The 26,714-nt window shown below is 40.9% G+C and overlaps 1 protein-coding gene across 1 annotated transcript in view; it reads right to left on the bottom strand.

Moving 5' to 3' along the window:
* Positions 1-26,714, bottom strand: part of agrn (agrin) — a 271,081-nt gene that overhangs the window by 103,272 nt on the left and 141,095 nt on the right. Inside the window, exon 6 of the mRNA XM_053643680.1 lies at positions 6,328-6,552. Within this exon, the coding sequence (XP_053499655.1) occupies positions 6,328-6,552 (225 nt within the window). The remainder of the gene's footprint in view (positions 1-6,327; positions 6,553-26,714) is intronic.

Below are 26,714 nucleotides of genomic sequence, written 5' to 3'. Positions count from 1 at the left end.
AGTCCTAATTATCAACCGTTGTTTTGTTTAGAAGAATGAGTGATTGACAGGTGACGTGTGAGCACTGACTGGTGAGAGGGAGTTAATGGCGGCGCACTGGCCGTGGGGCTGAGCCGCGCCCTGGCAGCATCACATTTAATAGCAATGGAAATGCCATGTTGCTTATTGAAATAAGCATGACAGTCTCGTCTGCCTCCACACTTTCCGACACAGAGAAGAGACAAAGGACATCACAGTGGCTGTCGCACATTAGAACAATGCCAAGCTGTGAGCAAGTCATACACATCAGGAGAAAGAAAGAGCGAGAGGGAAAGCAACACAGAGAGACAGAGAGATCGAGAAAATGGGCTGAGAACTGGAGGAATAAAGATTAAACCAAACAAGAACAAAGAGATACCGAAAAAAGAGACAATGAGCATAGACAAGAATCAAAGACAACGAAGAAAGCAGATTCCAAAGCTGTGGATTAAAGCTGACAATCTTGCATATAGAGCTTGGCTACACAGTAAGACAGACAGGGAAAAAGAGTGTAAATTGACATGCAAAGCCAATGTCAGGTCAGAGGTGTGTAAATGAACATAGTGGAGTGGACCATGTGGGAGGAAAACATTTACTCTGACCAACGAGCTTCTCATAATGTGAACTCCATGCACACCAAGCCATAACTGCTGCAAAAACCATTACCTCTTATAAACAGAACATGTGCAAGCCAATGTCCCTGCATCCAAGCTCCAGGCTACTTCAGCTTTTGGATTAGCACAACCCCAGTGTAACGAACCAAGCATAGCCAAGTCCTACTAGTGTACTGGATGAGCAATAATTATAACCACTGTTTATCCACGTTAACATACAGCCAGCTAGTAATCTGAAACATAAAAGGCTCAACTACAGTATAACAACAGTTTGCATCATGCATGTTTGGGCTCTCAGAGGTGTTCAAGTTCATGGACAATTTAATGGACATTGTCACAAAGCAGCTTTACGGAAATATATAAATGTAGGATATAAATTTGAAATGTATGAATTTATCCCTAATGAGCAAGCCAGAGGCGACTCTGGTGAGGAGCAACTCCCTGAGACGATATGAGGAAGAACCAGACTCAAAAGGGAACCCATCCTCATCTGGGTGACACCGGATTGTGCAATTATAAATAATTCCCTTCTATAACTGTATACTACATGGTCAAAAAGTGCAATTGTTTAGCCAGGAAATTCATTACAGTTTTCACGTGAAGTCTGTTTTGTTGGACTTATCAACTGTTCACTGATGGAGAGTGCAAAACGGTTTGTGGCGATTGCAGTCCTAAAGCTATCACAGCAAAACTGTTCATATCAATTGTGGTCCAAAGCCATCTTCATGGTTTTTAAGTGGGACCATCGAGAATAGTTTCTTCAAGAATAGATCTTCAGGCTGTCCATGTGGGGTAAACCTCAGCAGCAGCAAGTGATGAGAACTCCAACCAGAAGTACGGCATCAGGATGGATCAGGCAGGTCTGGCGCACAGAAAGGGTCATGTTTTGAATCAACCTACTGGAAGGTCTTAACCTGAATTTTTTAATGCATAATATCTGATTTAGTGCCGACAACAAGTTTTTTCAGTGTCAGACATTTTTTATTAAAATCTCAGAGTGAAAACGTTGCCAAGACACTCGACCAAAAGCCGCTAATAACAGGATGACATAGGATTGCGCGAGACTCACAGAATAGCTACAAACAGCTACAGTAATAGCAATGATGAAATGTAAACAAAACATGCTAATGGTCAGAAGATCACTTTCAAGAATGTTTTTGTTTATGTGACCGCTTTGTTCCTGTTTACTGCACAATCCTGAATTTCACTGATTGCGCAGAACATAATAATTTTCTTTAATTGCAGCTCTATCGTTAGAGGATCTTCATTACATCGTCTGACATGGATAATACCTGGTATCAGATGATCTATTATACCATAGAATTTAGCCAAGATTTTACTAAGATCATCTCATACAGTGTGACAAGTAGTAATCTTAAAAGACAGTTGAAATCACACCGTCTAAACCCAGATTTAGGGGAAAGAAAAACTTAAGTACAGATACTTAAGCAGTGGTAGGTTGGGGACAGTGGTGGCTTGGGGCAGTGGTGGCTTGGGGCGAAGTGATGGCTTGGGGGAAGTGGTGGCTTGGGGGGCAGTGGTGGCAGTGGTGGCTTGGGGGGCAGTGGTGGCTTGGTGGTTAAGGCTCTGGGTTACTGACTGGAAGGTTGGTGGTTCAAGCGCTGCCAAGCTGCCACTGTTGGGCCCTTGTGCAAGGCCCTTAACCCTCTCTGCTCCAGAGGTGCTGTATCATGGCTGACCTGCTGACATGCTGGGGTATGCGAAGAAAAGAATTTCACTGTGCTGTAATGTATATGTAACCAATAAAGACTCATTATAAATCTCAAGACTTAATGGTACTTTGTTACATTGCACCTCTGTCAAGGACCAAACACTGGCAGTCACTGAGCCATGACTGGACATTAACATGTACTGGCTGAAGCCTGATTATAGGAATCTATTCTCACTCGTACGATACGCTCCTAACCCAACCAGAAGTCTTGGATTATCACAGATATCTGAGAATGGTATAAAGCAACAGCTCACCGATAAGGAACAAAAGTCGCTACAATGAGACTGGGTATGGAATGGTCTGAGCAAAGCCATCAGGAAGGCCAAAAGGCGGTTCTGTGATACTTTCTAATCAAATGAATAATGTCTGTGGCTACTAACATATGTAGAAAGGACTGCAAATCATAATGCATTATAAAGAAAAGCCTGGCAGTTTTAATAACACCACTGCCGTGCACCACTCTCTAGATGATCTTAACAGGTTTTACATCTGCTCCGAGAGTGACTCACAGCATTGCCACTGAACCCTGTGGAAATTGTGCTCAAGTACTCCCTTCAGGTAAGACAGCTGATGTGAGTGGGGTTTTTAAAGCTGTTCATGCATGCTAAGAGACTATACCATGCTGGGTTCTTAAAGCATGTGCTTCTTAGTTATTTTTTAATTGTCCCAGTCATTACATATGGCTCTGTTTGTATTAAGAAAACCCTCAGGGTGTCTGTAGGTGAAAATGTATCTGCATGCTGTATTAATGATTATAGACCTGTTGCTCGACTATTATTCGTAATCATTTGTATCTATAATACCCTTCGAACTCACAGCCTTCTGATTAAGAGTCCAGAGCCCTAATCTTACAGCTTCTTCTGTGAATAGCTATTAGACTTACTGATGCACAGACCTGAGAGCATGTGAAAAATAAAAGTGCTATAGTCCTCATTATATACAGGAGGTGCTGCCTCAACCAAACCTCATGACACCAGCACAGTAAAAAATGACAGATTAGATATTTGTTATAATAAGGATGTGTGAAGCATGGAGGTGAGGGATCTCTTCGTTTAGGCTTAGCAACAGTTTGAATAATGAAAGCAACAAACACATACACATGAGCTCTAATATATATATATATATATCTATATATATATATATATATATATATATATATACACACATATGCATCATGTGGTTGTTTACATGTCATGTGATGCTCTGCAGTTATTCCTTATTATGTATGTGATCATTATGGAGATGTATGTTTTGAGACTGTGAATGTGAGTGCTTTGGGGCCAGAAATGTCCATGACAGGAGGCAGATTTAGGACTATTTGTTTGAGGGACAATGTCCAACTCAGGGGCCATGAGGTGGATTATTCTCCCTGGAATCACTAAGACATCGATTATACTCGCCCTTGAGAGGCCAGAGCAATCATCGGGACTGGTCTGCGCGGGGGCCATTATTTAAGGCAATGACTGCTCTCTGTTTATTCCGACACCACAAAGAACATCTCAATGTCAGCCAAATCTGGACTAAAAGCTTCCAGAAATCTGATACAGATAGCAGGACTAGAAATCACATAGCATCCATTTGTTTTTAGTGTTTAGGTCTTGCAAGGGCACAAACATATAGCCTTTGCTTAAATCACTAAATTTAAGGCAAGCTCTTTTTGGGGATATATTTGCCAGACAAATCTGTTATTCTTTCTCTTTCTGAATCAAATAGGAGAAAAGGAATGGTTCCATCCATCCATTTTCCATACCACTTATCCTACACAGGGGGGCAGAGGAGCCTGGACCCTATCCTAGGGAGCTCGGGGCACAAGGCAGGGGACACCCTGGACGTGGTGCCAACCCATTGCAGGGCACAATCACACACACATTCACACGCTATAGACAATTTAGAAATAGCAATCAGCCTACAACGCATGTTGTTTGACTGGGTGAGGAAACTGGAGAACCCAGAGGAAACCCCGAAGCATGGGGAGAACATAAACTCCACTCTGGACTAATGAGTAGGCTTAAATAAATTCATCCTACACAAAATCTAGGGGGCGTTTCACCAAGTGTAATAATGTGACATGACTGTCACTGATAGGCGGCATGATTCTACAATCTTGGCTAGAGAGAAATCAGCCCCAGCCTTTACTTTACACTTTTAGTTCCATCCATTGGCGGATCTGTTGCCCTTGATTCCTTTTTAAGTCATTAGCTAACAGCAAATAGAAGTATGTGGATGGCAAACCCTGAACCTTATTTTTATGTATCTGAACATTGAAAGACAGAGACAGAACATATCCCTGATAGCCCATTTATACCGAAATAATTGGCAAGAATAATGATCAACACACAAATAGCTAACGACAGAATAAATCAACTGAGAAATGTGCACTCATGTGCTTTATCTAGTTTATCCTATAAGACCTGTACCACCAAACCCAGGGATGTCTGCTGTTTCTTTTTTACCAGACGATGGGCTATTCAATAAGAGAACAGGTCTTGACCTACAGAAACTGCTGCTGCTTTGACCCGTTGCCACAGCACTCTGCTCAGCTAAATTATCTTAAATGAAGACATGCTGAACCATAGACATCGGCAAGGTACGAAGCATTAAATATAATAAATCCAATATGTCTGAGAGGAGAAGGAAAAGCGAGTACACTGACAAGGCTGAGAGCTCAGGGAGATGTCTGGGAGATGTCATTAGATGGTCCAAAGTGGCTGAGGGCTCTTTCACGAACAGAAAGTCATTCTACACTCATGACTCAAAAGCTTCAACTCAACATGAAACACTTTAATAAAAGAAGGAGTAATGAGGAAATTCAGACAGCGATTGAGGTGAGGTAGGAGGAAGCTGCCAGTCAGGGTAGAATGATTTATTTTGAAATCATCCATGTAGATTTTAAAGCACTCCTATTCTCCAATTTGTTGAAGTGTGCATGCAAACTCTCACATCACACACAACCAAACAATCTAGTACAAGAAATAGAAAAATAAATAAAGTGTATCTTTTGATACTTCGTTTCATCTTAAATTGAAATGAATTCCTGATTTGTACAAATTCATTCAACTTTAATAACCACTTGGTCAAAGCTGCAGTGGATCCGGAGGCTATCCTTGGAACACTGGGTGTGAGGTGGGAGTATTGGATGGGATGTCAGTCCATCCAAGGGCACCATGAACACACTCCTTCTCATCAAGGGGCGATGTCCACCTAAGGGAATTTTGCCGGGAGGTTGGAGAAAACCGGAGAATCCAGATGATCCCCACATGGACATAGGAAGAAAAATTCTTCACAGACCATTAACAGGCTCAGGATCGAAAAACAGGGACCCTGGAGCTTTGAGGTGGACCACGATACCACCTGATGTGTATTAGAAATAAACTTTACTTAAAACAAAAGTTTGTTAATTTCCATCCAGCTTATCCAAAACATGGGCACAGGCGAAACCTGGAGCATATCACAGGGAATTTGGGGTACAAGGTGGGGGACACCCTTGACAGTGTGCCAAACCATTGCAGGGCACAATCACACACACACACACACACACACACACACACACACACACACACACACACACACACACACACACACACACACACACACACACACACACACACACACACACACACACACACACACACACACACACACAACACACACCCATTCACACACTACGGACAATTTGGAAATGCCAATCAGCCTACAGTGCTTGTCCTTGGACTGGGAGAGGAAATCAGAGTACCCAGAGAAAACCCCAAAAGCACTGGGAGAAAATGCGTGCTCCACACACAGAGAGCTGAAGCAAGATTCAAACCCCCAAAGACAGGGGTGCGAGGCAAACCTGCTAACCACTAAGCTAACTCCTAATTTCCAACACAAATGCCCCATATGCACTTAACCAAACAGTCAGATGGCAAGAGTGATCCGAGGTCATTTGTGAAGATGAAGATAGCTGAAGGTTGGCAGACTCACCACAGGAGCCGATGTGCTGGAGGCGGATGTTCTTGTTGGTGGAGCAGGCCTTCATGTTGAGGGCACACTCGCTGGGGTAGTCCAAGCCATCACTGCCGCACACTGTAACCTTGGGCACATGATCACAGCTCAGAGGACACATGCACTTAGCGGAGAGGCCGTCAGAAGATTGAATGCAGGTGCTGCCGTAGCTACACGTCACCTCGCTGCATGGGTCCTTCAGAGCTGAGAACAGACAGAAAAAAAACAAACAGCATGATTTACCATTTATTGAAAATACAGTGGGAATACGCTGTAAAATCTTAAATTGTTCGCAAGTTGCCCAAATTGTTTGGTAGTTACACAAGTGGAAGCTCTAATGCGCCCCAATCTCAGATTCTGGTTGCCTGGAAACCTAACTGACTAAGCTAAAAAGTGGTAGCTATTGTAATAACATATGACAAGATAGTTAGCTAGTAAAGAGCTAGTATCAAGAGTTCAAGTATATGCTCATGTAGCGCATCATGGTTGTGTCCTCGACGAAAAAAATCAACGTCATTGGCCAACATTTGGCTTTGACCTGTAGTGTTTATTCTTCATATCAAACTTACAAGATATTATTTGAGTCAGGCATGCTAGCATGTTTATTTTCTCTAGGCATGTTTAACTACAAGATGATTCTGTAAATGCATGAGAGTTATATAACAGCTTTGATTGGAAGGTTGTGAACTGAAATCCCAGCACAGCCAAGCTTCCACTGTTGGACTCTTGAGCAAGGCCCTTAACCCTCAACTGCTCAGTTGTATAAATGAGATAATGTCAAATACCTTAAATGTAAATCAATGCTCTAGTGGTTGAACGTACTTGCCATGCGTCTTTGAATAAAAATAAATTGCCTGTACGCTAAATCTGTTTGGCTCAGATGATTGGTCTACCCTTGCTTTTGATCGATTTGAATAAACTAACCTGACCTCCCTGAAATTCAGCTTAAACACATGCTTGATTCTAGATATAGACAACTTTCCCCCTTTAAATCTGTCTATCTGTATAGCTTCAAAACTTAATCTGCCAACTTAAGTCGCCAACTCTGAATATACCCCTGAGAGAATATGCCTGTGTTTATGAGAAATGAGCCAGACTGCTGCTCATCTAATGCCTGTTTTGTGTGGAAATAAAGCTTGGAGGGTCAGCCAAGCATCGTCCATCAACACGGGCATTAAAAAAAGCGAGTTAAAGCGAGGCGCGGCGCTGAGGCACTTCCTCCAGCTCTTCTGCGTGTATGAGGTATACCAGATGGCACAGATCTCCATTTTCCCAATTCAGTCACAGCTGGATGACTGTAGAAACAAGTCCCTCTAATTTACCCGATTCAAGCAGACTTTGCATCCACAATGCATTCTCAATTGCTATGCTTCAGCATTTCTTCGCCGGAGCAGAGAGGACCTAATCAGTCGATTTTTTAGCTCTGAAAATGAGAAAGTCGTGTTTTCCTCTAGAGGACTTTGTCTCTATCTTATTAAGCACCTCACCACTCAGGAATACCTTTAATTTTCCATAAATGAAAAGGGAACGAGTTTTTTTTTTTTTTTTTCCTAGCCAGGCTAGAAGGTGATTTGACTGAAATAAATACGTATTTGGATTTGATGCGCTACATTCAGAAGAGCCATGTGATCATTATCGTTATTATATTTTGCGATAAATATTCATGCAAGGCATTGAAGAAAGAGCAGACAGGAAGCAAGTAGGGAGTGGCACTTCAGAGCGGCTCTGTTTCATTTCCTACAGTCCACTGGCCCTACCGTCCCCAGGCGCATTCTGCTATATTGCCTATTATCACTCCCTTTGTCCATGCCTCGTGTTTTTCATCAGAGCTGTATATCAGCTCGCAATCCCATGATGCATCATTTGCTGCCTTTATTCCATGTGAATCTGAATCAACTCCAGTCCACTCGTCTGGATGAAGATGATTTTTTTTTTTCTGTTCTCAGATCTCTCTAAAGACGTTTTTTTCTTTCTTTTTTCTCCTATTCCACACACAGTATACTGTATATGGCACATATTAATGATTGGATGTGTTTGGTGGAGGCTTCATCTGGCAGAGCGATTCGAGCAGGTTCTCTGTAGAATGCATCTGTCTTTGAAAAAAGATGCCTCCTTCCCTTTTCCTTTCTTTCCCTCTCACACAACTCTCATAGCTCGCAACACTTCCGGCTTTTTCCAACAAGCTCACTAAATCAAGCACTGTCAGGTGTTGAAAAAAAAAAGAGAATCTACTTTTTGCTTGCCAGGAAGTGGGAGCTATCTGAAAGATGACAAACAGTGAGCTCATTCAGCCTCAGCTCTGGGGACACCATGGATCAGAGGTGTTGGTCTTTACACCTTTTTAGAGCTATTGCTATTGATAAAACGCCTCTGACTCATGCTTTCTCAACTCGTGTGTCTCCGTTTAATCCCCAGCAGGTAGAGAAATGAGCTATTTCGAGTCATCTGGTATGATATGCCACAATATTTAGGCTATAAATTAAAATAGTAATGGTCACCCTGTACAGGAACGCAGCAGGCATCACTAAATCAAAGTGATCAGATGGTCTGAGTTTTGGTCCTCTGGTCAAGTGTAAGTCATTTCACTCTCACTTCGAAGTAAATTCCCTCAGCTGCTAGTCTTTTATGTGTTGCTTGGAAGCCACAAATTGTATCATTTATTACTGGGACGTAGTGTGACCAATGGTATTTGTCATTGTTAAAGAAAATTTTTCATATTATATATTAGTCAGAGCATGCAACATTTGGTACTAAACCTAACGTGAGGAAACATGTACAGTTAAGCATGTGAGAGCTAGACTAGCTAGTGAGATCTTTTGATGTTTTGCAGTACAAAAAGCTTTTGGTATTAAATTAAAGATAACACTTTGATGTTCTGTAGTGATTGCCTGTTGTTTTAAATATATCTAAGTACTGCTACAGCCAATATGTAACTCTTAGGATTATGTGTAAAGAGCATCTTGGCTAGATACCTAACTATGCAGCTAGAAACATGTATGAAACTCTGTTCGCTTCGAGTCATTGCACAGACTTTGCCCCGCATCCTCATTCGAGCTCATGAGAAGGGAGAGAACGAGATTAGTTTAAATAAAGAATGCTAAAAGGATGCCACTGGTTGAATATGTGTATGCCCCGATCAGCTTTTTAGAAATGGACAAGTAGACAAATTGGCTGTAAAAATGGAACAAGCGTAACAGGCTAAGTGACGCTGATTTGCCAGGCTAGCCGTAGAGAAAGAGAGGGAGAGACTGAGAGAGAAAGCGCCTATGTGAGAGTGGGAAGAAGTGCATCCGGAGCTGGAGCTGTGTTTATTCTCAAGTTTCTCTGAACTCGGGCAGCTCCTCTCAGCTAATTACCTCCACTGTGAAATTCCAAAGTTGTGGCAGGTTAAAGTTTTAATAATGAGCAAAGAGGAGTAGGAATAATGCAATGCAGGCACATTCACTCCTGCTATGGCAAGGCCCTTCAGCCCTGCACTGCAAAAACTAATAAGTACATGTGAAGGCACAAACTGGAGGAAGGAAACAGTGAGGCAGAAGGAGAGCGAGAGATCGAGAGAGAAAGAGAGAGAGATACACACAAATATTCCTCCATCCTTTCGCCTCTCTGCCAGTGTTAGATGTTAGTGTGTTTGTTTTGGTCTGTATTAAAGTGTAATTTATGCTGGGAGCTGTCACTGAGTGCTGTGTGTGTCTGATGGCTTTGCTTAGTGAAGCCAGGTGAGACAGTGTGTGTGCGTGCCTCATTAACTATATACATACAGTATTATGGATGTAACTGAACATTAATACATTATTCAGAATGAACAGAAGTATTTCAGAGTATTCGAAATGCAGACACAAATAGGAAGTGCACTACTCGTAATTATTTGTAGAAAGCTTACCAGAAAGGTTCACAGGTCATATGATTATCTGGTTATCCTTAGTAACTGCCTGGTCAGGATCGATGTGCTTTAATTTAGGCTACTAGTTTGTTTATACGTTGGGAAACAGAACGAACAATTTTTTTATTTTTTTTTTTTAACAAACCATACATAGTGGAAATTCACACTTTTTAGCAAACTGGAACTTTATTTACAAAACATCCTGTACATGATTGCCATTTCTTTGTAAACACACGTGGAGTTGTCTCTCCCACTCGCGATGAACTCGTGTTAACGCATCTGGTGTTATGCATGTAATTGCACGTCCATCACAACCTTGTGATAGCTTCGCCGATCCAGTCATGAGAATGATTTCAATATGTTCTTCTTTTATAAGATATTAACACATTCTTTATATATAATATAAAGCAGGTATGAAAAATTTTGGAAGACATGTTGCTAAAAAGTGGTCATTTCCCCTATGGAAACTTTTAGGACACCTTGCATATCATGGGCAGGAACAAACAAAAATAGGTTTAGGTCACGCCCACTTCAGGGTAACTCACAATACAAATACATATTTAAAACACTAAACAGACACAGATACTGATTGTGGCATTGTGTTCCATGCCTAATACATATAGCAAACTATTTTCAAGGTCTGCCATTTTGTACTCGTGTCCATCCAGTGCACTCTTTTAATCTTTCAGTTCATGCTGATACATGGAATACTCATAATGCATTGTGTTATTGAGTTTGATCCAGGTATATCTTCACTGAGGAAGACAGTGAATTAACAACAGACTTCTCACTGATGTAAATAATGCTTTTTTATGCGCTGTGTACGTAATTCTGTATATAACGTCTACCTGTTACACCTCGGTGCGATATCTTTCTATTTAATGTGCAACATTTCCATGTTTAACATCTCCCCCACTCCATTTGCATACTGTCCACACTTATCTGTGCAATATTTATTTATTAATGTTTGTAACATGCAGAATTGTATCTCCTCCCTCTCTGTACTCTCCGACAGAGAAGGGTGTAAAATCGAATGAATAAAGGCATCATGAATGATGCCTCTAATGAGGAGGAAGGCATGGGTAGACCCAGCTTCTTCTTTTCCTTCCAGAACTTTCCTACTACTAACTTTGTCACACTTCCACACAAACCCATTCAAACCCACGCAGTCTCCACATGCACTGTTTTGCACTCGCGCTGAGGCATAAAGCCAGAAATAGAGGCGACGCCGAGACAAAGAAGGAAGACCCTTTCTGCACCTTCATTTGCACATACTCGCACAGTCGCGCATGCCTCAATCCCCAAATTTTTACTCTGTTCTCCTACTCGCGACTCGTGTCATCCTCGGCTGTGCTCGATGATTCATTCTTTTGATGTATGTCTTCAAAGGGCTTATTTGACTGCAGCTGTCTTTCTCTCTTATATGCTTTAACGTTAGCTGTGAATGCAGAAAATCAGGCACCGAAACTGATAAATCATGGCGTTGCTGGTGAAGCTCAAAGGCCAGATACTCTCTAGCAATACTGTCAGTACGTTTAAATGGACAACAATAATCCAATATTAACCTGATTAAGACAATACTCTGATTAAGAAACTACCATGTAAACAGCAATTTTTTATTAAATTAATACGATTAAAGTCATATTTGAAGTAAAAACAAATGGAATTAAGACGTGAGGAGTATTCCTGTATTAGTCGCATTAGGGAAGTGTATTACAGACATGTAAACACCTTAATCACACTATTAACGTCATGTGGGAGTTTTCACTGCATTTTGCGACAGGACACGTACACACACGGCAGCGCTCAACCGTTTTATGCCAAACAGAAGAGCACGGCTGTGTCCAAAACCACATTCTTTCCTGCTATATAGTAGGCGAAATACATGTTTATAGTAGGCGAAATACATGTGCTTCGGCTACTATATAGTAGGTAAGTATGCGGTTTCGGACGCAGCCCATGGCTTCAAGCAGTCGTCTATGTGCACGTATAGCATGATAAATAATTAACTGCACTTCGGCTACTATATAGTTGGCAAGTACGTGGTTTGGGACGCAGCCAATGGCTTCAAGCAGTCGTCTATGTGCACGCATAGCATGACAAATAATTAACTGCACTTGAAGTGTTCGTTAAAATTAAAAGTGAAACACCCAAAACTGTATACGGTTCCATAATGAAGACGAACTGTATGTTGATACGTGAAATTCTGGAGGGAACGTCGGACGGCGTGGCGTGGGGACGTAATGACGTGTGACGTTAATCTCTCTATGTTCTATAACGTAAAACAGGAACATGAGCGGAATATTCTAAAAGCAACACATGTAAACACCTTAATCACAATATTGTCTTACTCAGAATAAGGTCAGTAATTAGATTGTTTCTATCCATGTAAACATAGTCTGTGTTTGCGCCTAAACCTACGGCAGAAGGCGCCATGTTCGAGCAATAAACAGTAACAGTAAGAGCACATCTCTGCTCTCATTCTACATTCCCAAACACACTCTACTAAAAATATACTGTGCGCTTCATCTTTGTTTAAACAGGTTTCTCGATTCCTCCGCAGTCGTCCGACGGTCGTCACTGACCAGGTTTGATGGGTGTGTGAGAGTGCGTTTAAAATGCACGGAGAACCTGCGCATAATCAAGAACAATTAACAGCAAGGTTCATGAAAGCACTGCCCTGTGCTGCACGCTAATCAACCGATGCAGCACATACGTGTTAGGACTATCTAAAGGTCATGGGGCAATGATGTCTGCCAGCAAGCAAACAGCACGGCGTATTCATATTCACGATGACGGAAATGAATTAGTGTACCGTGGCTAAAAGCATCGTCCGTTGGAAGCGGTTGCTTTCCTAATAAAATATATTTTGAGACAAATCTGCAGCCTTCCAACAGCTCACGCTCTGCCAGAACACACAACAGCAGACAAACAAACGTGTGTCTGCGTGCACGTCCATATCCATATCCATATAAATATTTGTCATTACTGTGGACTGATTTGACTGTTGATAGAAATATTACAGTGGTTACTTGGCCAGTAAAACACTCCATTATTTTGGTAAGAAATGAAATATTTCAGTTAGTTATCCCAGGAAAGTCTCAATAATTAATACTAACAAACTATGAACATCAGCATTAAAGTGCACCTATTATGGTTTTTCAAATATTACCGCTCATGTAGTGTGTTATAGAGCTGTTTGTGAATGTAAAAAGTCAAATGCAAAGTTTCAAAAATCTAAGCGCACGACAAACGGAGCTATTGTCTCCCAAAAGCAGGAACCGATTCTGAACTGCTGAAACGAGTCGTTAGTAATTCCAGACTTTACTTCCTGTAATGTGGGCGGCTGTGGCTAAGGTGGTAGAGCGGGTTGTCCACTAATCGTAGGGTTGGCGGTTCGATTTCCGGCCCACATGCCTCCACATGCCGAAGTGTCCTTGGGCAAGACACTCAACCCCAAGTTGTTCCTGATGGCAAGTAAGCACCTTGCATGGCAACTCTGCTACCATTGGTGTGTGTGTGAATGAGACACAGTGTAAAGCGCTTTGGATAAAAGCGCTATATAAGTGAGCCATTTACCATTTTACTAACCTACGCAGGATTGTAACAAAAAGCCCCGCCTCTGGTCTTGATCGGCTGACAGACGGAGCTGAAACTCGTTATGGTAATGGGCGTTTCCTTTTTGAAACACGCTGACAGCGGTAGACCAATCACAACACACTGGGACAGCTGACCAATCAGAGCAGAGTATGCTCTCTGAAAGGAAGGAGTTTAGAACGAATCCGTTAGAATGGATCATTAAACGAGTCGTTTGTGACACTGGGGGGAAAAAAAAGGTAATGCTGCAGTTTAAATTATGAGCACATTAAAGTGTTTGTTTTTTTTTTTACTTTGATGCATGTAAATCTATTGTATCTATAATTAGGCGCGTTTCAAAAAGATAATAGGTGTGCTTTAATAAAGCATAATTATTTATTGTTGAAAGACCAAACTAAATAATGAACATCTGCTTTAACTAAAATCTTTTCATCCATGGCTAAAATTACACCTACAGTGAATATCTATCCATCCACAGAATTTCCATACTGCTTATGGAATACAGAGTCGACAGATTTATACAGAGTCGAGGCAGGGGACACCCTGGACGGAGTGCCAACCCATCACATGGCACAATCGTACACACATTCACACATTACGGACAGTTTGGAAATGCCAATCAGCCTACAACGCATGTTTTTGGACTGGGGGAGGAAACTCGAGTACCCGGAGGAAACCCATATCCATTTAAGGAGAACATGCAAACTCCACACACTCACACACACACATAGGGCAGAGGTGGGATTTAAACCCCCGACCTGGGAGGTGCGAGGCAAACGTGCTAACCAACATCAACAATTTACATCAACGTGTTCACTTAAGTATCGACGTTTAGTAACATAACATGCACTGCTACACTGTTGAATTCTCCAATCTGAAAATTCAGGAGGCATTGATTCATTTTCTATAACAACATGGCTCTGACACATTCTTTAATTATCAACTAAATATATTGTTGGCAAATTGCTGTTGTATGAGTGCGATAAAACACTTCAGGATATGCTGCCACTGGAAAATAATCAACTTTGGGGTGGTAACAGTAACCACTTTCACTTCTGACTGCCTCACACCACCAAGTCATTGATTATATTCCTATAACAGCACGTCCCATCATGTTTCATTCCTTTCTTAATGCGCTCAGTCTAGATGGACCTATTTTAGTCAGAGAAGGAATTACTGTTTAATGTAACACTAAAACAAAGATTAATAACTACATTTGTAATACTTTTGTTAGCACTATTAATGCTGTATACTGTATAGTCTATATCTGCTACGCAATCTGTTGGAGTTAACTGGACTAATTGACTACCTTCATATGCATTGTAATTTACATACATCGTGTATATCTTCCTGCTCTTACACCATTCTGTCTTGTCTGTTGTGAGCACATAAGTGCAGCACTGTAGAAACAATTCTATCAGAGTCCTTGTTTTGTCCTCGACCTGCCGCTCTCAGAGCAGCCGAGTGCCTCGGAGAGTGCTTGCGCCCCAGTGCCTGATGGGAAAACCATTTCTCTCCTTGCATTAACCTGAGAGAGATGGGGCAGGCGCCCAGCGGCCATGCTGCTCTGTGATTATGACTTCTTCATCCAAAGGTGTGTGTGTGTAAGAGAGAGAGAGAGAGAGAGAGAGAGACTGAAGGAGTGTTAATAAAAGTGTCTAGCTGTTAGATTTTCACACAGTCAGTGTTTGATGGAATTAAAACTGTGTATGTACAGTATGCACAGGCGATGCTTGAAAAATAGTTATACAGTATATGAATGGAACAACAGACCTGGAGTATTGAGAAAAGACAAAGAGGCAGCGATGTTAATATTCCGAAGCAAACAGGAGAGAAGATGGCGTACAAGGAGCTGTTATATAACCGTGGGCCAGGGAAGATATGAAAATGAATGCGCCACTCAATATCCATTATGTCCCATAGCTAGCAGACGCCTCATAGAGCTTTTTTGGTTAAAGAGAGCTTCATAACATTTCCATTGTAAAGCACAGAAAATGAATCCTACTTTAAATATTTACCCAGACACATATAGTGCACAGGGAAAGTATAAAGTAAATACATAATAAATCTTTGTACTTCCACCTACAAAATATCTCCAAGAGATATCATAATTACGTTACTGTTCTAATTATAGTTTACTATAACGTACTGCTCTTTCTTATTATTTCGAACTCTCGCTATCATTGAACTGTCAGCCTCGCATCTGAGCGGAATAAGGGAAAAATAATAATGCATTATTCAGGCGAACCCAATGCATAAATACATGAGTAAAAGTTGTAAAAAAAAAAAAACTGCTCTTGTGTGCTATTCAAGAAGAGTGTGTGGGAAATGTGGCGTTTTAATGCGTCTACCCCGCTGTAATCATCCTTATCGCTCTCCAACACCGTGCCTGGGCCTTGTGAGGTGATTAGACGGGGGAGGGGATAGAGAGAAAGACAGTGAAGGCAAGAGAGAAAGAGAGAGAAAGAAACGAGAGGAGAAAGACAGGATTTGTTTAACAAGTATCACTGCTTGCCAGAGGATGAGCTGCACAGCGAGTCTGGCCGATAGTGTTCAGAAACTGCATTATCACTGGAGCAGATTCGGCAGTCTGCAAGCGTACGTAGATCTAGGACACAGCCCTATAGGGGGCTTATGGGGCATAGAGGCTGTGCAAGTAGGAAACAGCCCTTTATTTATTGATGAATGCTCCCTTCATCTGACCTTCAGCAATGCCCAGGACTTCCATCTCACACATTCAGGAAACAGCAGCTCAACTGTAGACAAGATGGTTAACAATGTGGAGAAGCTGCAGGAGATGTTGAGCAGGAATACTGCAAAACTGTGTAGAGCATGATCCCTCAGAAACACACTATGTCATTATACATTATATAGCCAAATGTTTGGATACCTGAAAATCACGCCCATATGTGGGCCTTCATCAAACTGTTTGCACAAATTTGGGAGGCATGGTGGGGGAAGGAGGGTGGTGTGTCCAGGGTCCAGAGCTTGATCCTGAGCTTGGGTTAAAGTCCCTGTGAAGTACTTTATTTTACGTTATTCCATGTGTTGACATAACTTCCACTGATACAGGAAGTCATTGGAGGACTTATCAAGTGGCTCCTCACCCTTTTTAAATAGCCAATAGGGTTTAGCTTACCTCATGGCCTGGGCTAAGACGTATTTGACAGTTAGTACCATGGATTTTTATAATGTTGGGGACGGGACACTTCAGATTCTAGAGAGCGTTTCATTGGACAGAAAATCTGATGAGAAGCTGAAGTGCAGAATGATGTCATCAAAATTGTTGATCCGTATCGGTGGTATTTTGAATGCATATATCTTCTAATTGCGAGTTATGCCACCATTTTGGAGAACACTAGCTTATAGATAACCTTAAGGATAACATATTCATACTAAAATTTTGATTTCTTGGGGACTTTAATGTCAACGTGGAGTTTCCAGGTTCTCAGGTTTCTAAACTCTGAATTGTCCGTAAATGTGGACATGTAAATGTCCAGTGCCCTGTAATAGACTGGTGTCCCATCCAGGGTGTATCTTGCCTCGCATCCAGTATTTTCCTACTGTAGATCCAGGGCTGGTTTATTAAGGCGTATTATTAAATGTTACGCAGTCATTTAAACGAATGGCAGAGCTAGGTCACTCTGACCATTATTAAGCTTCTGAGCGTCAAACCCAAATCAAGCACCACATTCAGCGAGCGTGCAGTTAACCAGAGTGGCTGTGTGCCTCTCAAATCTAAGTGGCTAAGAAAATGAAGACTAAGAGCAGTTCTCGGTCATGTGGAATTGATTTATATAGACATTTTAATAGTATATTAAGAACATTAGCTATTTTTGCACTGCTGGCAGACTGGTGTGTGGCTCAGTGGCACGTGACTGATTACGTTTTCTGTGGCGAAAAAGTACATTCTTAATGTGTGAGGCCTTATGTTTGTAAGATTTCCATAAAAATGCGCATGCATATCCATCCATCCATCCATCCATCCATCCATTTTATATACCGCTTATATACACCCTGGACAGGGTGCCAATCAATCGCGGGGCACAATCACATACACATTCACACACCCATTCATACACTACGGACAATTCTGGACATGCCAATCAGCCTACCATGCATGTCTTTGGACAGGGGGAGGAAACCGGAGTACCCGGAGGAAACCCCCGTAGCACGGGGAGAACATGCAAACTCAGCACACGCAAGGCAGCACCAGGAATCGAACCCCCAACCCTGGAGGTGTGAGGCGAACGTGCTAACTAACCACTAATCACATATGATTAAAGGTGATTGGCTGAAATGTGACATGTCTAAAAAAAAACACATGTAAAGCTTATGATATTTACTGTTTGAAAATTTCATAAATTAAATGTCATGAATATAAATTTGCTGCTATATAAATTACACCCATGCCTAATAGACATTTGCAGCTTCAGGATAAATCATACACACACACACTGAGTTCACCTGGTCAGTGATAAATGGCTACATTACTTAATGTGGCATCAGATAGCTCAGTCTAAATGATATCATCGTAAAACTCAGGATATGACATCACCACACCACATTTAACAGGTTGACGTCAGCCGGACTAAATATACTAGGTGAAGTGTGAGGCTGAGGAGCCGTGTGGAGATCCTCCAGCAGATGGAGTGGGGAAGCCGATGAGGAGGAGACGATGGGTGTGAATAAAATCCCATTTCACATAGACAGGTGAGAATGTGTGTGCGTGAGAGAGAGAGTCACACTCTCTCACTCTCACACACATACACACACACTTGCACACACTTATACCCCCCCACCCGCCGACCACCACATACACACACACACACTCACACATTTATATGACATCACACATTTCCACACACACACACACACACACACTTCCCCACGCCACACATTCCTCCTTCCCTCATTCACACTCACACAGAACGGGGCGAGAGAGCAAACGCTCATTTGCACGAGACGGAGACAGACGTGCAGACAGAGAACGGCTAAGTCAGAGCCAAGGTCTGTACAGAAAGCATGCATGCCCTAGAATTTTTTTTTTTCTGGTTTAAGGTTAATAAAAGAACAAAACTCTAATATATACAGATTTAAAAGTGGTACTGTGATGTAATTCTTAATGCTTAGGCCATTAGTAGTGAAAGAAAGGGAATGTTTAATAGAAATGCAGAGACCAAATCACGTTAAATCCTGACATCCTTCTCCACTAATGGCTCTTAACTGTGGAAGCTGCTACCATTTTTCAGATCATGTTTGTTTATAATGTGAGGTCAGAGCTTTTACAAAATCCAACAAGTCTGAAGATTAATTGACTTCTTTCTTTTATATATATATATATATATATATATATCAGAAACTTAGCATTACTATAATTACAAAATGATGTTAAAATGGTAGCTGTCATCAGGGTTTTTTTTATTTTGTTTGTTTTTTTGTTTTTTTACAATTAAAATAATGATTTGGGTGAATTGTACTATTTACTGTATTACTGTTCATTTATTTATCTTCTGTAACCACTTTATTTGGATGGTGTAATGGTGAATGAATCCCAAGAAAACTGCACCACCATGCCACCTTACTACTTAATGGGTATCTTTTTTTTTTTTTTTTTTTTTTAAAACACAATTTGTTACTCTTAATGCTCCTTTCATCTCAGTACCATACAGCATTACTATCATTTGTGCCACTACAAACGTCAAACTTTTCCAGCTCCAATGGTGGGAGCTTTCCCTCCACAGCAACACCAATCCAGAGGTGGCAACATTGCTAACCAGAAAATCAGAATCTGGCCACTAAAACTCTAGTGCATGCCAGTGGATGGGATGCCAACACTATAAACGATATAACACACTGGTTGAACTGATATTTAACTGCAATACACAGAAGCTGCTTGGATTTATAAGTAACCAGCGTATAATCTGACTTAATATGAATGTTACAAAATGAAGATAAGTTCATGTACAGTCTGCAGTCCAGCACATGTTCATGTTATATTACAGGACGCAACAAAGTTCTTCATATGTAGGGGACTACGAAAATAACGGTTGTGCCTTCGTGAGTGGATGTTCGTGGACGTCCACTTCTCGGTCGGTGCGCAACATTTCCAGTCTTTTTGAATTTGTTAATGAGTCTGGCAACAGTGTCGTGTGTGATGTGTTTGCCACATTTCCTGTTAAAGTCCATCGCAACCATGCAACTGCTTCCCGATCCAGCCATGAGAATGATTTCAATATGGTTTTCTTTGGTGAAAGGCTAACGGAAAATAATTATAATACAAACTAAGTATGAAACATTTTGGGAGACATTTTGAGTTAAAAAAAAAGTGTTAATTTCCCCAATGTATCGACACCCTGTAAATCGACTACAATGGTAATTAAAGATAGTTACCGTTTATCAACTGATTTATGTGTAGACATTTGTAGCATTACTTTTAGACGTTTGTGTCTGAGCATCAGGACACTATAAGCATGGTCTTTCCAGTTGTATTATTGATATCAAACAGACATGACCCATGTCATGACCCCCTACTCAGATCTAGCTAGAATTATTTTGGTAGCACGTAGACTGACTGATCTTGTGATACTGTTGCGATTTCGGATCAACCGTACATTAGTAGGTGTTGATCTGATTGCTGTGTGATTGTCAAGCAACAGCAACAAGATAAATGTCAGGTGTGACTGCTAATTAGCAGCTCCCGCATGTTTTTCTGAGCATAGAGTTCACAATTGTACTTTCTTGTTTTCTATTGGTTCAAAAAAATGAGGTTTGTAAATTCCCAGGTCAAAGTTAATAGACAGATGAAGCTGACATGAAGTGAAAGTCCATCCATCCATCTTCTATACGGCTTATCCTTTTCAGGGTCACAGGGAACCTGGAGCCTATCCCAGGGAGCATCGGGCACAAGGCGGGGTACACCCTGGACAGGGTGCCAGTCCATTGCAGGGCACAATCTGCAGTGAAAGTAAGAACTATTAAAAGAAAATGTGCGATTTTCACATCCCGTGTCCTTTCCCCTTCCTTGAATTGGTTTTCCTGCTGAGTGACTTTTATCTAGCTGATAAAATAAACAAATAAATAAATAAATAAACACCTCTCATATTGCCGTAGCAAACAGTCAAAAATCGTATATAATTATAATGATAATGAGTCTATATTGGTTACATATACATTACAGCAGAGTGAAATTCTTTTCTTCACATATCCCAGCTTGTTAGGAAGTTGGTGTCAGAGCGCAGGGTCAGCCATGATACAGAGCCCCTGGAGCAGAGAGGGTTAAGAGCCTTGCTCAAAGGCCCAACAGTGGCAGCTAGGTAGCGCCGGGGCTTGAACCCCCGACCTTCTGATCAGGTACGCACAGCCTTAACAGCTAAGCCACCACTGCCCCGTATATGCTACGGCTGAGCCACAGATGTTGGCACCTCTACTATTTGCACACCATAACCAGCTCCATCTATCCCACTCGTGTTTATTCCCAACCACCGAAACCTGTCAGCATTAGCCAAATCTAGAAGAAGAGCTTCACGCTTTGTGCATCCAAAACAACTGAGGGGAATTTTAGAGCATCTCCACAGCGGGGATCATTTTAAGTATTTAGCCTGAGGCCAAACACGACTGAACTGAGAAATCAGATGCTTCTATCGTCAGGGACATCTCACCTCCCATAGCTACACTACAGGGAAGAGCTGTACCAGTGCTATTACTACAGCAGACATCGCCAGCTGTTGCTCTTCACCTCACAATGTGACAAGTGTGAAATGATGAGGAGCGAGGGAGACGTGGGCGAGAGAGGTGTTTGTGTTGAGTGCGTGTGACTAGGTCTTCAAATCCAGTTCGCAGGTAAAGGATTATGGAAATAAATTGCGCCTCGTCAGTTAAGAAACTGCCAAGAAAAGGACAAAACGTTGATTTCTCCATTAGAGGTTTACTACACCATGCAGTCCAATATCCTCATTTGAATGAGAAGAAGTCAACAGTTTCCCAATGAGGCAGAACTGATGCCATTTCTCTGCAAGACGTTTGAGAGTTTAAGACACTGAAGAGGAACCCCAAATGAGCTTTAAAAAAAAACAAAACAAGCATCACATATTCTCTTTCATTTTCTGCATGGTAATTAAAACCATCAGAGATAACGCCATCTCATTTTCCCAAATGTAACTAATAAACTCCCTGGACAAAAACAGTCACATCCACTATTCACAGCGCCTTATCATGCGATATCAATAGTTTACGCACTTTGACAAATGTAGCCTAAAAATGTATTGACGAGAAGCATTGATAACGATGAATAAATGAATGAACAAATCAAAAGAAAGACACAGGATTAGCATTTTCTATGGCAATAGGACCCTGAACAAAAGAATTTGCCGGTGAGTCACGACATACGATTCAATAGATTCGCCAATTCAGTAGAAGAGTGGGCTAAAATTGACAGGAATTACCTTAAGGCACTGCAGGCATCCTTACCTGAGAGCATTGTCACTGTTATTAATGTGAGAAGAGGCGTAAGCTAGTATTAGGAAACTAATTTTCTTGTCCAATGTCCAAACTAATTTTCTTGTTATCATGTTGTTTGTAATCCTGTAAGGAGTCAATTCTTCCAATACTTCTATATGAGTTGTACTGTATACCTCATGCATGGTTATTTGACATTCTTTCAAATGACAGGCAACTATACAACCCTGTAATTACCTCTTAATGACCAAATAACACACAGATGCATTCACACAAACTATTCCCGGATCAGTAATCACACATTTGGCTGAAATATAACACTCTTTCTCAATCTCAGAGACAGTGCATGGTTAAGTCTAAAGCAAACTTCAAATCCCAAGGTAGGGTTTTAAGAACCAAAGCCCATAAAGAATTTCCAGATCTAATCTAGCCTCTTGGCCAGGTCTCCTACTGTGGGATTTTCCTGACATAAGTAAATATAATTAGGCTGAATTGCCTTGTTACTCCGCAGGGAAGACGATCTACAGTAGATAGACTAATGTGTGGAAAATACTCGGAAATATGCAAGTCCACTAGCCGACGAGTTTGTCTTAATATGTGCAGTGTCTCATTAATATTTATAATTATATTATTTAACGAACAGTGAGACATTTCATCCATGTTGTCATGGTCGAGGTATTTTCCATGACTGGAAATGAAATGCATGCAGTTATAGCTTTTACAGGATGCATAAGAAACGTAGATTGCATGTTTTCTAATTAAAGTAAGTGGTTTATTCATAAAGCAGATTTAAAACATCTGTTCAAAATGCTGTGCAAAATGCTATGTGGGAAAAAATTAAATAAATAAATCAAAACCACACACCAATTACTGCTCTCTACTGCTTTAGACAACAACATATGTATATAATACACAATAAACCATTCCCAAAGCACGACTTTAGTATTTTAACGTTTTCCCATTCATTCTTAACACCAACAGAACCACTCAATACTAAGGTCTTTTTTAAAGCACACCTATTATGGTTTTGAAACATGCCTAATTTTGTTTTAAAGGTCTCATACAGTAGATTTACATGCATCCAAGGTCAAAAACCACTTTAATGTGCTCATAATTTAAACTGCAGCATTACCTTTTGCCCCCAGCGTCACAAACGACTCGTTAAATGATCCGTTCTAAAGGATTCATTCTAAACTCCTCCTTTCAGAGAGCATACTCTGCTCTGATTGGTCAGATGTCCCAGTGTGTTGTGATTGGTCTACCACTGTCAGCGTATTTCAACAAGGAAACGCCCATTACCATAACGAGTTTCAGCTCTGTCTGTTCGTGAGCAGCCAATCAAGAACAGAGGTGGGGCTTTTTGATACAACCCTACGTAGATTAGTACAGGAAGTAAAGTCTGGAATTACTAACGACTCGTTTCAGCTGTTCAGAATCGGTTCCTGCTTTAGGGAGTCAATAACTCTGTTTGTCGTGCGCGTAGATTTTTTAAACTTTGCAGACTTTTTAGATTCACAAACAGCTCTATAACACACTACATAAACGGTAATACTTGAAAAACCATAATAGGTGCACTTTTAAAAAAATTCATAAAAAATGGGACACAGATGAAGCATATCTGTGGTCTGCTGGTAAACTGTTCCAGAGCGTCGTTGCAGTGAGCGCAAAAGTAGATTTAAAGAAAGACAGCGAAAATAAGGCAGAGGAAAGGGATGTGTTAGAGAAACGAGCGTTTGAGTGAATGATGCAAAGGGCAGTGACAGTGAGACTTCTAGATGTGCTGTGTACACACAAACAGAGCAGACTCGGAGTGAACTAGTCACTGATCTACCGCCTGCCCTGATGTCCTGCTGCTCTTTTGACCATCCAGCACTGGTTTGCAACATGCTGTGATGAGCCCCGCCAAAACTGCCTCTCACACACAAACACACAAACACACACACACACACACACACACTTATACAATAGGCCTCATTTATCAAACTGGATACGAATGATTTTATTACACAAGAAATGTGATATTCATGAAGATCTATTTAGTTCGTCTCACTGAACCCCAATTGATCTTCAAATTGTATAATTGCAAAAAGTTACTGCAATTTTACATATGGATTACTCGGTCAAGTTTAAATCGCTTATTTACTGCAATTACCGGCACAAACTTAATGAAAGTTTTGTGACACCCAATCGTTTCACATGAATGACTTTGAAGAAGAAGAAGAAAAAGCAATCCAAAAGAAATCCATAAATGAAGACAAATAAGACTTGCAACTCAACAGAAACGCCAAAGTATAACAGGAGGAAGAGTTTCTGTGTGTGTGTGTGTGTGTGTGTGTGTGTCTATGATAGCTGATGTGCTGCAGGAGCTGACCTACAACACTGGAAGATTTAGCACAAGGCGCTGTTTCACTGTCATTTTGTTTTCAGCTGACTGTGAGCTTTTCCTTTTATGGACTTTTGTGGGCGTCACTAAATGCAAATGAACTGCTGTGTAAACCGCACAGAAATTGCAGTTGTTTTTTTCCCCTGTACGAAAACATTTACACAATGCTTTAATAAAAAATAAAAAAAAACAGATAAATGAGGTGCAATGCCACAAAAAACCCCACACATGCACATTGTCACTTGCACAGACAGCTAAAGTCTATTTGCTCACTTACAAGGTCAATATGTTTTTAGATCACTCTAGCTGATTAAAACAGCACACACCTTCTCTTCATCTCCTCCCTCTCTCTTTCTCTCATCCCAGCCCCCTGTCTAAGCTGGTTCCTTTCTTCAAAAGAACCGGCTTCTCTGCGTGTGTGCTAGTTATGTGAGGGAGGAGGCGAGCCGCTGTGACGAACACACTGCTCGTTTCATTAAGGAAATGACCGGGAGGCCGCTGGCCATTAGCAACCTGCCGGTCATCCAGAATGAATTCGCATCAAGTGCTGTGTTAATCAAGTGCTAGCACAGCGAGAACAGACTTTTATGTGCGTGTAAGTAGTGTGCTGAGATAACAGGTAAAGGCCCTTCACTTCACTTGCGTCATGCTCTTTCTCCTACTGCTAGGCGCGAGAGGCAGCTAATTAGAGCTGCAGGAAGAATACAGACGTTGCGTTCCACTAGACTTTGAAATTACTACTTATGCCGGCCAGGCACATGGACACAAAACGTTCTTTAATAACGGGGTCAGACCTGAAAAAGCATCATTTATGACGACGTTTCTTTCCTGAGGAACTCCCAGTGAGCTAATGCACATTGTGATTATAATAATACATGATTATTACTGACACACGTTGTTGTTGTTGTTGTTGTTGTTTTTTTATAACGTGGCATTGCTATTTTTCAGGCGCATTCTCCAGAAATGCAGGATATAGACACAAAATATGATATGCAATAAAGGTGTTGGATATTATAGTTATGGTATGAGGTAACTGAGTTATGTAAGGAATAAAGTATATGACATCATGGGGTGGTGTGAGGCATCTCAATGCAAAGCAGAGTTACTGTTACAAGCCTTATAACAAGTGTGTTATTCCTCTTACGCCACAGAAATTTATGTATAAATTTAATATAAATGATGACAATGTTCCATTGATTACTGAACAACACGTCTCACTTTTAACCGTTTATATTTACCTTTAACTCAACGTTAGGTGGTTAAAGTTTCTATCTTTACATATATGCCTTTTGAAAAGACTCAATTTCAATTACTCTTTGTTTTAAAAGCCACTTAAGTAAGTGTAACCGAAGCACTGCTTTTCAACAAATTTTATGCAAAACGTAAGACAAATTTGTTTACACCTGAAGTATTTCCATACACATACAGTGTCTCTGCTTTTCAGTGACAATTCCTCCTAACTCACATTTTCGCTTCTCTGTGCTTCTTTATTCCCTCATACATGTCCAGCATCTTTTTCGGTCTAATAACTAATGATAGCAGTTAGAGCTGCAATAACTAATCGATAAAAACATCATTGTGAACGAATCTCATTACCGATTAGTCGGTCTGCACGCAGTGCGTTTACACACTACGTTACTTCTGTTCCGAAAACACGCTTTGGAGAATAAATACTAAAGTTATGTCCCAAATGATGTACTATACACTTACACTATGCACTATGTACTCTACCGTCTAGTGTATGAAGTTTAGAAAGGTAACACCGTCTCAAAAGGAACTCTAGAGGTTTTTTTAATAACCAGAATTATAAGCCGCTAGCTAGTTGACGTCCTAGTCGACGGCACATGACGTCATACGCACGCAATGTAATGTAACGCCGCTAACTTTAGCCTAATAGCCAGAGTCACCGACAATGACTTTCTTCAGTTTACTGTTTATGTCAATGTTACCTTTTGTAAAAAATAATGCATAAATACTATTATATAAGTATTTATGCATTATTTTTATGGATGCACAAAAAGCACTGAATTAAACTACAGTCCCAAA

This window comes from Ictalurus furcatus, chromosome 15, assembly GCF_023375685.1.
Source record: "Ictalurus furcatus strain D&B chromosome 15, Billie_1.0, whole genome shotgun sequence".
Classification (NCBI taxonomy): domain Eukaryota; kingdom Metazoa; phylum Chordata; class Actinopteri; order Siluriformes; family Ictaluridae; genus Ictalurus; species Ictalurus furcatus.
The sequence above is the reverse complement of the archived record's forward strand: the minus strand, read 5'-3'. Positions and strand labels throughout refer to the sequence as shown.